The following is a 12,828-nucleotide window of genomic DNA, read 5'->3' on the forward strand; positions in this document are numbered from 1 at the left end:
TGCATTTCTTACAATGTGGCAGTCTTCTCGACGACTGGTCTGTCGAGGTCGTCCTGAGCCTGGTCTTCGTGTACATGACATCTCTCGGGTCCACTGGTCCCAACACCGTGTCTCTCGGGTCCACGGGTCACAACACAATCAGAGCGGCCTAGCTGATCACCCAGCTTTCATCATCCCGACGATTCTCCCCCTCTTAAACTGCGACAACTGCTCATATTTTCTTCGAACAAGGCGTAATGGCATGTCTACCTCAGCTATTCCTTTGTAAATGATTGAGCACTCTCAAACAAGCTTTGGTTACCTGTTTTATACTCCACAGAGTACGACGTTCAACGCTCTCTACCGGCTATACGTAATGCGCAATCACTCTGCATTTCTAATCATTTACATACCTCTCCGACATGTACCTTCATTGCAAGTTTCGTTACGATCCCGCAATTATTTCTTGGTGCGCTAATTTTTTTGTCCATGAGTGTATTTTAGAAACGTATTTTATTTAACACGTTTACAATACAAAAAAAGTGTTACAAAATATACAGAAAGAGAGGTAAAATAACTTTTTGAATGATTCACTTGCTACACATAAAGCAGGGCTGGATTTAGATTTGAAAAGGCCCTAAGCTATAGGCTGTGAAACTTATTCATAAATCCTGCACTGCGTATAAGTAAGACACTTTGACAGTGTAGAAAGAAATTAAAGGATTTCGTCGACTGACAATAGCGTATTCTTTTGTTTGCGACCTGATTTAAAACAGATAGGATTTTATTGTTAACAGAAAACAATAACGCCTTATGTTAAAAATTTATTATCTTATTCTTTAACACCTAAACTGATGCTTTTCATAAACAATCTTCTTTACTATGCAAAATGTGGGAATTTAGTAAAAACACATTAATTAATATTAATTCTTATGTTTTTAATAATAAAGAATATTTACTATTACGTACAGTAATATGCAAATTAAATAAACTGTAGAATTTCCGAACTCAGTTTGCCATAGGATGCTGAAATAAAGATCAGAAGAAAATTATACGTTTCTGATCTTGTATATCTACTTTGTAAAACAACAATAGTGATTTTTTCCAACTAACAAACTGCGTCTCTACCATTTAAATGTAATCGAAAATGAAAGCAATATATAGAGGATTGGCTATCTATGTGTTGGCGCAGAAATTTATATGAATGCCCATTTGTTTTCACTATTTACATCTAAAACCATTTCTCACGATTTATTTCCTTTACCATCATAGCACATACAACGGTGACCAGCTGAGAACCCAAATGAAGAAAAACCGTTCCACTATCATGGTTACCCACAGGAAAAGTATTCTCACGGCTAAACGCTGATATGGAAAAAAGGCCAAACTGATAGAAAAAATATTGATTCTTAGGTGTAATTTTAATTTACGCTTACATAAACATATTTTACTTTTAAATAGTAAGATCTGTATACTTCTTGTAACTGGCACAGTTATCAGATTAGTATTTTCTTTAAAAGTACATAATATAATAAAATAGAATCAAACAATACAATGAAATGCATATTATATTCGAGACAGCATGGTCAGATGTATAATCTTTTGTTACATATTGAGGTAATTGTGTTACATGAGAATTAACATGTAAAGCGCGTGCAGCACAAACATAATATTTAGATGTGTAATCTTTTGTCATGAGTTGAGGTAAGCAAGTGAGAATTGTTATATAAATAGTATTAACACTCCAACACAATAGAAAATGTACACATACATCATAAATGTATATATATATATAATAAAGTAATTAAAATTATAATTTTAAATAATAAAATGTATAGCTTAAGCGGTTTAGATTGAAATTGTAATTTTTTTAAATATAACTGTAATCTTTGGTCACATGTGTCACAACTGTGTCATGAGAGAATTAAATGTAAAGAGCATCAAAGCATGCAAGTACTTACCACTACTTCCACCAGGTGTTCTGGTTGTATCGTAAGGATTATTTGTTTTCCCATGCAGCTTGTTATATGTCTCCCACCAAAGACACATTTCACTAGTGTTAGTAACAACAACTGGAATGGCACCGGCTTCTCGGAATAGGCGAACAACATCGCAATCGGCTTCGGCTTTTCTTCCTCTGCGAAATACCGCTCCTCCTGTAGCAAAAAGGCCTGTGGTGGAAAAATTCAAATATTAATAAATATGTCTTTCCAAACTCATACCGGCTCTCGAAGAATGGTTGATGCATGGATACGTTTATTGATTTACGTTAAACGGAATCCAGTTTTTGGTGCATATCAGAATGAATGAACAAAAACGGTCGAGAACTTCCCAAAGTCTTACGTCTGATACTACCCCTGACAGGCGCGATTCTGGAGCCAAACAATACATGGACATGTTTCCTGCTATCCACTAATATGTTCTAACTAATATAACATGTTCTAAAGGAAGGTCGTAGCCCAAGCTGTTCGAGTGGGTAGTTAGGTGACTTAACAAACGGTTTTAATACGATTCCACACCAGGGAATGGTGACCATGAGAAGCAGTGTTAAAGGAAGAGTTCTATATGAAAACGTCCACCACCTTTGGATTGGGAACTCAGAGGCATTGCAGCAATTGTCGCCAATTTTCCCCTTTCGGAGGAGTTACTGATGCAAGCACACCTTCCGCCTAATACGGGGGTAAATGTGGTAAACTCCGTATAATGTCTTATAGACAGAATATGTAGACATTATTATTATTATTACGTCAAATTTGTGCGCTTCACATCATGTGCAAAAACATGTGGCAGATATTTCTTCCGAAAATGCAGAGGTACCTTCCGAAGCCAAATGTTGATAAGTACCATGTACTTTTAATAGCGCAACATAAAAGTTTGTATAGAAAATGTAAAATGTATAATTAGAAGATGAGAAACTGATGCTAGTATTATCCAGCAAGAAGGAATGAGATACCAAATACATCTCGAGAGCTGATGCACAGAATTGTGGAATTTGAAACTACCATTTAATTCCAAAAATCTGGAACCATATATTTCCACAACAAGCCACAGACACTCAGAAATTTTATAAACACTGAAAGCGAATAAAAAACATTGAAGATGATTAGTTTATATAAGACTATTTAAATATGGCTATGTATTTAAGAGCAAGGGATATTTGTACAAAGGATTTTCTAAGCAAGCTGCCTCGTATTCATGTTATACATGGAGGAAACCAGGAAACAACTCGATGCAACCAGTCTTGTCTTCACTGTTGTAGCAGTATTTAGATGTCTTACCACATCGGTTACTGGCAGGGCAAAGACTACAGATGAGGTCAAAAGCAATGTTAATGGATTACTATACTTAGTAATGCATTATCAATGCTTCTGACATATCATTAAATCACTATGAACTGCATGAAGTTGTATCTAATGGAAGAAGAAAAGCAAGTTTCAGCATTTGATAACATGGATACATAACATGACGGAAGGAGCTTTGGATATTCTCAATAATTTATGCTCATTACTTTCTGATCTGCAACAAAAAAACTTCGGGAGCCTGTTCTACGTAAATCAAAGTGGAAAATATGTTTGAATGTCATATTTTGAAATCATATTTTTAAGGGAACTAAGTACGAGATGAATCTCAGGAATACCACAATTTAGTTTTTCTTTTATAACAGGTCTATAATACTGAATATCTAATATAATAACAAAACGAAATTCACTCCATTGATATGCATATTTATTTATATTTATTCATGTACGTCTTCTCGTTCTGTCAAGCTTAAAAAAATTATGTTTTATCCATCGTATACTTGAACTGACAAACTGTACACAAATAAATGTGAATAAATATATGTGTCAATTACTATACATGTAAACATGCGTAATTATGTGAAGTGGACGCATTATATTAGATGCCACTTTATTCACACAGCTAATTGTGAGGCTTCGTACGGCAAAATTTTAGTAGAGAAAATTAAAGAATAAGTAAATAAAATAAAGTTTAAAATTATTCTGTTATTAAAAAGTTACAAAAATACCATAAACATTCGATAAAATATGTTACATCGTCGAGAAATTAAATATGTTAGTCGCCGTCATGGATGTATTTTTAAAAATGAGCTGAAAAATATCTCAAACAATGTTTTACAAATCATATGTTTTTTTTTTTACAGATTTGGATTTTCCTTATGGTTTAAATACGTAACTTTTCTAAGTAAACCTTTGAGTTACTTATGATCGATAACTTGCATGGTAAGAAGTTAAATTTTGGTAGCGGATGTAAAATTTGTTTTCTATGTTTTCAATATACCTCTTTTATACAATATTTATCAAAACATATATTAACATCAACAATAGCAACGCAGGGAAAAATTAAAATTTATTTTCTCTCTGAAGTCTAAAGGTTGGATATTTTAATAAATATCTGTTGGTTTATAAGGTATTTTCTCCCTCCTATTTGCACGTCTTCGGGGTGTAACGGTAGCACACTCGCTGCGTGTTCGAGAAGTCCAGCTTCGAATCTTAGCAAGGGCATTGCTCATTTTTCATGTCTCCTGCTTCAAAAATACCTAATGTCTCTACAGTGGCGCCCGAAATAAAAGGTGGTGGGTAATGATTCTTCACCATCAGGATTTGGCGATTTTGTCCCCTAATCCCCAGTCGCAATTTAAAACGAGGAGTATTTAAGGCGTGATAAGGTCGCATAGAGGTTCTTTGTCTAGAATCAATGATTTCAGAATGCAATAGTACCTTTTTCAATTCATAATGAAATCTTGTTACAATGAGGTGCCTTTGTTAATGAATCCGGTTGCAGCCTCGAAGGTCACTCCAAGGGACAAAGAGATAAAAGAAGTCTTTTAATCTGGGAAAGGAGATGGTCACATTTGTTATGCACGAATAAAGGAATCTTCCCCTTCCAGGAGTTCAAGGCAAGTAACGATACAGGGAGATATAAAAGGCTTTTCCTAAGAAGAGCGAGAACTTTCCTGTTGGAACTATGAGCATATTCGCTCGCTAGAACTATCACTCCTTATACTCGTATAATGCCATAGAACATTCTTCCTGTTAACAAATTTCTGAAATTGTGGGACTCAAGTTCCACACAGTTTGGATATGCAATCGTTAATGTTTTTATTTTATTAAAATTCATGTTATTGTTATAACTTGAGTTGCAAATTCATTTCAACCCTGTACTACAACCCGGGATTTGTGTAGCGGTTTCGGCCACTACACCACAAAGATATTTTTTCCTTCTTTCTGCACGCTTTCATGGTGTAACGGTAGCACTCGGCGCATACCCGAGAGGTCCAGGTTCGAATTCCGACAAGGTCATTGCTCATTTTCGCGTCTCCTGCTTCAAGTAACCTAATGATAACTTAATGACTTAAAAGGCTATACTTTGTAATTTAAACGTGTTGACAGTTAGATATTAAATTTTAAACTGAAATTCATTTCAAGTAACTCCAGTCTATTGAATTACCACTAAATAACGTTCTTTTGATTTTAACCCGAAATTCAGAGCACTGAAGCACCGCAGCTTTTGGCTAGCAAAATAAATCTACTAACTGTACCAACGTAGGAAATTCTTCCACCTTATCCCAGTTACGTGGAATGCAAGTATATATTAGGAAAGCACTAACCTACTCATTCTATCTTTTATTTCCGTCGACAGCAGTCACGTTTATAAATTCAATCCGTATATTTGACTCTCTAAAACTATAAGCGTTGTATTTGCAAGGAACATATAATTGAAATGCATTCGGAGACCGCATTAAATTGCTTTGGGGCCCGCGAGCTTCAGATTACCTGAGATTGGTATTCTATTTTATTCTACACGTTGATTGATTTTTTTCACCTTCTTTTAATTATACGATCCTTTTTTTCCTATCTTTTGTATTTTCTTCGAAAAACCTTAATTTTCTCCTGCTTTGAAATATTAATTAATTAAAATGCATACCATACGAAAGAATATTTCACGTATAGTTACTGATTGTGAGTGCTTATGACTTATGAAACTGTTACGATTGTGATCTTCATTGTTAATAACCTAGTTTGTTTTGCGCTTTTATTCGGAAGGCAAAACATTGTATTGGTGTGGTACTTGAAAGGAATGTGGACTAAAAGAAAAGGTGAAATCCCTGAAAAGTTAAAAAACCTAGACAAAGGAAACGAGATATTTAAAATGAAGGCACTTGCCATCCAATCAGGATAGTAGTTAGTGACTATGACTTCTGTATCGAAGGGCCTGGGTTCGAATCTGGGAGAAGGCATGGATGTTTGTAAATGAATAGTGTCTGTTGCAGCATGGAGTTGTCTAAATATACGCCGAGCCGAAAATCTTCTTGAGAGGTTATGGTAGGGGAAGAGGGAGACTCTCGGTCTTGTTCCCTCGCGCTCTTTTTTAAGATTAGAGCGGAACTGAGCAAAGTCGTGTTCTCACCTGTATCGCTCTGTACAGATCACTGCTATGGATAATGTTTTTACTCATCGTGTTCAAAAGGGATGTCCACAGGGATCCTGCTTGGGTCCTCTTCTGTGGATCCTCGTCGCTAATTCTCTCTTCGAGGAATTTACGGGATTACCGGATGTAAGAATCATAGCCTACGCAGATGAGTTTTGAATCGTTATAGGTCGTCGCCGTGACATTACACCCAAAGCTGAATTCTGTTTGGACAAGTTTCAAAATTTGTCTCACCAACATAAAATAAGAATCTCAACTACCCAAACCAAAGGTACACTTATCAGATGACAACGTCCTCTACAAACAAATCCAAAATTAAAACTCAATGGACAATCAATCACTTTTGTTGAAAATCTGTTGTACTTGGGTATCAAAATAAATAATCGCTTATCCTGGATTCCGCATATTCAATATTTAAGAGAGAAAACTCTCAAGCTTCAAAACTCAATGAAAAGGATTTCTGGACTCTCTTGGTGCTCACCCTCGAAGTTTCTCAAATTATGTAACGCAAAGAATCATCTTATATGCAGCTTCCATCTGGGGTGCAATTAAACGCCTTAATGCTTTACAACGGCCACACCTTTTAATAATTAGCAAAGCTTATCGTACTACTTCAACAGCTGCTCTTCAGATTCTAACTGGCCTTCACCACTTCCACTCCTGGTACAGCGAGAAGCAACAATAGCCAATGCACTTCGACTTTAAAAGCCCCAAGAATTATGGAATCATCACTTTCACCTAGACGACTATGAACTTCAACAATCTAACGATGCTTGTCATCCAGCCTCATTCGATCTTCAACAAAACGTTTCCATTAAAACATAATATCCCTTGAATTATGATTTTCAAATTTACACAGATGGTTCACAAATGTCTGCAGGAACAGGAAGTGGTCTCTGCTTGTTTCAAAATGCTTCTCAGTTATACACTTGGAACAAACGGCTTTCAATAAAATATTCAGTTTACCAAGCTGAGTTGATACGCAAAGCAGTTAGACTGTCTCTTTCGCTAAACTCAATTCAAGAATTTACTATAAATATTTATTCAGATTCTGCATCAAGCTTGAAAGCAATAATAGATTTATTTAATAAAAATCCGCTAATTTAAGAAATACAACAACTTTTACTACTCCTTCCTGCTTCCCAACGTCCGAACCTGGTCAGGGTCAAAGCACATCACGGTATCTTAGGTAATGAACTAGCGGATCAACAAGCCAAAGCGGCAGCTCAAGCAGTAGAACATTCTATCTTTGTTTATCCTCTTCCTTCTTCATATTTTAAAAAATTTACGTGGAGATTCTTTTGACAAAATGGCAACAAGAATGGATTTCTGGTACACCTGGTCGAAGAACATATAAATTTATTCCTAAAATCTCATCACAATTATTTTCAATCTGTTCCTCAGTTACCTGGATTTCCACAGGACATGGCCCTTTCAAGAGCTACCTTCATCGCTTTGGATTAAGCTCAGATAATCTTTGTGAGTGTGGAAATATTGCCGATCCCGATCATATCATTTTCAATTGTACTCATCATGCGCAGGATCTTCTAAAAGTTCCATCCGAACAATTTTGGGCACAGTGGTTCAATAATTTAATAAAATATAAAACAAGCCTCAGCCAACTAGACAAAATAATTTCACACTGCAGCTCTTCAACACTTACTGTTTTCCATAGCCAGATGTAGAATCTATTCTTTTCTTTAATATTCAGTGTTTTTTTTAACTGTTTAACAATAGCATTGCACTTCACTTTTTTAAAAAAATATTTTTATTATTATTATTATTATTCTACTTTTTAACATCAGAGTTCTGTAACTTTGCTAGATATGTTATAATAGCTTCTCTTTACTATTAGTTCCTTTATGAAAATTTTGTCAAAATATGTTTATGCAGAAATCATGTGCTCTTTGGTTGTGGTGTATATGCTAGTTCTTTAAATCAAAAATCTCAAAGTCCAAATTTCCAATAACCATGCCTAACTTTCATATCAATGCCTTTTACATTTTCCCTTCAGGACACAGTTTTCATCCCAAATCATTTTTCTTTTTCTAATCGTACGAAGCACCTACTTCACAAGGCACAATAGTCTTCATAACAAAAACTTTCATTTTCTTACGACTATCGTTTAATTTACCATATCTGATCCGCCACCCGGCACTTCGCTGTGGTACGCTCATAGTGGTTCCTTCCTTCCGTGGGATGGCATCATCCTGTTCGTTGTTCTACAGGACAGCTTAGGTCAGGGGCCTTCTCATCGGGTAGAGCTGAATCGGGCCCAAGGCTGTAGCTAACGTCAGGCGCAATCTATCTCCTTGCTATGATGAATTTCGTGGGCTTGTTCTGATATCAGACAAGCGAGATTAGTCAGAACAGCAACAACGGATGTCACCCAGCTTGCTTCTGTTGGTAATACAGCTGTATTTTTGATGAAAAATTATGAGTAGAACTTTATTAAAAAAGAATTAATTTATGAATGACCTTTTTTAGTTAAGTATGCAAATTTCAAATTCTGTTAAGTGCTATAAGTAGCATTAATTTTCTACTAATTTTCAATTTTTAAATGCTTAAGTTGCATTCTGACCTTTTTCAGCAAATGTTTATTAGTTCATTCAAAATATGTAATGTAAAAGTAAAAATATCCCTCTTTCTTTCTTGCGCTCTCAAGTCATTATGCGAAAATGCCTTTATAGCTTTTAAAGGCCTGAAAAACGTATACGTGTGATGTTATCGTCGTGCGATGATTTGTAGATACTTTATTTTTTACCATCATATTTTCGACAACGATGTTTTTTAAACTGCGAAATTGTTTAACCGTATTTTCGATGACGATATTTTGTACCACGATGCTTTAGAACTGCGATGTTTTCTCTTTGTTTTCTCCCACGATGTTTTGTACCACTATGTTTTCGCCTTGCGTTGTTTTCTCCGCGATGTTTTCGGCGGACATCGCTTATTATGATACCATAACTCTATAAGACATGTGCTCCATATTGGTCATTTTGAAGCTTTCTGATTATCCACATCGTTGGTTTCAACATTAAATTATTTCTTGCAAAAATGCAGCTGTTTTGCAGCTAATGTCAAATCTGACGACCATTAAACGTTCTGTAGCTAATGATACTTCAAACTATGTTTCTAAATAAATTACTAATTATTAATATCATGAATAGTTTGTGAAAACCACGGTAAAACAGTATTCAATGCCTATAAAATATAAATATCAGCTATTTAGATTTTTTTTCCTCATTAAATTTCTCGTTTCTTATAAAATGCTTCTTTTTAATTTTATTACTTATGAACAGAAATTACCCATAAATGAACCATAAAATTATCTTTGGTCAAATATCTCTGAGGAAATATCTTTGGTCAGCTAACGAAGTCACCAATGAGCTGACCAATTTTCGTTTGGGGTGTGGATAATCAGAATGTAAGATCATGTTTCTTCACGTTCCATGGACGACAAAGTGTCTTATGTTCTCGGGACCATGTCAGGAATTATTATGTGCCCTCGATCTAGATTCAACAAAAAATAGAATTAGCCCTGATGTTCATGGCACATTAGAAAATTCATTCTTCTGTAGAAGATCTGAAGCACTCTTAGTATTGATTATCAGGCCTGCAATCGCTTTTATGCTATATATATGGTTTTTTTTTATACTGTTATTTTATGGGCAAAACGCTCTAGCGAATATTGCCTGATTGCCATTTAATTAAACTGACATGTTCATTTTTTTAATAAGATATGCTTGTGCTTTACTAGTCTAGCCCAAGCTTCTGGAAATGCTACAAGTTTCTTTCAGTGGTTTTCACCTTACATCAATCCCTCTTAAAACACTCCATGATTTTAAATGTGAAAGAAATTGAATTTTTTCACCATATTCGTTTGATAATGAGGACTAGCTGTGGCAGTTCTGTAGCTGTTTGGCTTACATTCTGTCAGCCGTCTTCTAGGATCTATTATGTTTTGCTTAGATTTTTACCACATTGTAAGAATTTAATGTTCTTTCTGTACTTCTATATTTATTAGCTCAGTTAGAGCACACACAAAAAAATCTTCCTTTGGTGCGTCGATAAAATCTAAGTCCTTTCATAGTTGCTTCTTCATTTTTTTAGTCCAAAGGGGCAGTTTGCCCAGAAGGACTATAAATTTCTTTTTGACATTTTGCTTTGATTCACTAATAAGCGTTGTTTCACTTTTCAAATCGTTGCCGCCAAATATCATTGCCCTCTATTATATTTAAAGAAATTAAATAATGAAGAATTTGCATAAATGTATGTATGTTTCTCGTATTGTGATAAAACAGCGGTACCTAGAGCTATCCAATTTTGAATGACATAATCCTTCTGCAAAAATGGGTATCTGTTACTCCAAATTTGAAATTTGTTTTATTATCGATTTCATATTTTGTAAAACTTTAACGAATTTTTGATTAACAAACTCAAGGATTTCAAATCGAGCAATGGCTACGTTGTACAGAAAAAACATTTTTATCTCCAGCGCGCAAGCCTGTATCTGAAATTCTAAAGATATGCTCATTTTAAAACTATTTTGCGATATTGCTCTTGAACTGAATTCTATGGTTTTTTTGCTAAGAACATGGTATTTAACACAAATAATAATAATAACACATAAATAAAGGTAACTCAAAAAATGTTAGAAAAGCGACTGTTTGGACGTAATTTAAAATCTGATTTTAATTTTTTTAAAATTTTTTATATTGCTTCTGTTTTTACTGGTACAAAGGGGCTTTGTCCCTAAAGGACTTGTTTTCTTTTTGCGATTTTGCGTTGGTTCACTATAAATGTACGTTTCAATTTTTCAAACTGTTGCCACCGAATGTTAAGAGTCCTGCATTATATTTGAAGAAATTAAATAATGAAAAATCTGCATAAATGTTATAAATGCATGTATATTTCTTGCATTGGGATAAAACAACGGTACCTAGAGCCATCGAGTTTTGAATGACGTAATCCTACTGCGAATATGGGCATGCCCAAAATTGTATATGGGAATGCCCAAATTTGAAATATGGGCATGCTAAAAATTTGAAATTTGTTTTATTATCGATTTCCTGTTTTCCTTTTTTTGAGTAATACTCTATAAATTTCAATTAGTTTTGTAAATTTGTGAGTCCATTTCCTAACTTTAAATTCTAATACTTCTGTTCCTCATAAATGCATATGTCACTTTATTATATCCAGCGATAACAGGTTTTTGATTCTTGTTTAATTTTAAAGACGTAAGTTAATTTTCATGAAGTGAATTAAAATTAAACAATTCTTATGTAGTTAGATATAATTAAATATCATTTGTTATGGTGTCCCACATTTTTTGCTTATGCAAATCAATTTTTTTTATTAGTACCAAAGGTGCTATTTGTCTTCGACCTCCCTTTTATGTCCGTACCACGTTTTATCTGTTGCCACCAAATGTTATCGCCATATAATATTTTCAAAGAACTAATATAGCGAATATTAAAAGTATATGGCAATACAAATAAAACGATGTTATCGCCATGTATTATTTTGAAAGAAAGGCAATAGCGAATATGAAGAATGTATGGCAAATATTTAACACATTATCGAGAATTCTAAAGATATCCGATATAAAATATTTTTAACTCTATGCTTAGTCTGTTAGCATTTTGAGAAGCTTAATATATTTTAAACTTAATCTGACTCTTAGTGATTAACAAAATAGGCAAATTATAGCAACAAATGCAGTTTTATATTTTTTATTATTTACCACCTGGACTCGTGAGGTGACAATAGCTAACTTATTAGAAACGTTTCATATTTTTCATTTTTTATCGTTACTATTTTAGACGGTGGCCACGTCAACAGCTAGTTATTTGAAAAGTGAAACTGGCAACAAAAGTGACTCAACGCAAAAGTTAGGTTCAAGAATAATTATGAATTCTAAGGATAAGCTGTTTTTTGTTGCTGAATTTTTTGTGGCACAAGTTCGAGGAAAGTGATGTCTAATAATAAAGTTTAAAAGACAAAAATGTTATGTCAGTAGAAGTGAGTTCAGTATCAGATAAACTGCGATCTAAACGAGAAACGTAGGAAACCTTAAGAAAATCTTTGATGCGAACCTTAAGGAACTTTCTATTGCTAAAATCTGAATCTTTTCAAATTTTCCCTTCCAATTTCTAATTTACAAAATTAGTTGATTAATTTTCTGTAATTTTTCTTTTTTGTGTTTTGTTTAGCATCCCGTATTCATTAAAATTAATTATTTTTTAATCTATTAATCACAGCTTTTTAATCAATGTTTTACAATTCGTGATACTTTATTTTATTAGATTTCTCATCAGTCATTGATTAGCATGTCTCAAAAACAATATGTTTACATTAATCCATTCACTACTGCAATTATAATTTTTATATCATTTC

The 12,828-nt window shown here is 34.1% G+C and overlaps 1 protein-coding gene across 1 annotated transcript in view; it reads right to left on the reverse strand.

The window, feature by feature from the left end:
* LOC118187872 (fatty-acid amide hydrolase 2-like) overlaps positions 1-12,828 on the reverse strand; it is a 425,140-nt gene that overhangs the window by 153,605 nt on the left and 258,707 nt on the right. The window contains exon 4 of the mRNA XM_085820389.1: positions 1,941-2,150. Within this exon, the coding sequence (XP_085676515.1) occupies positions 1,941-2,150 (210 nt within the window). The remainder of the gene's footprint in view (positions 1-1,940; positions 2,151-12,828) is intronic.

Source organism: Stegodyphus dumicola, chromosome 1 (genome assembly GCF_044657685.1).
Source record: "Stegodyphus dumicola isolate Sdum_Otavi_A_Nest chromosome 1, ASM4465768v1".
Lineage (NCBI taxonomy): Eukaryota > Metazoa > Arthropoda > Arachnida > Araneae > Eresidae > Stegodyphus > Stegodyphus dumicola.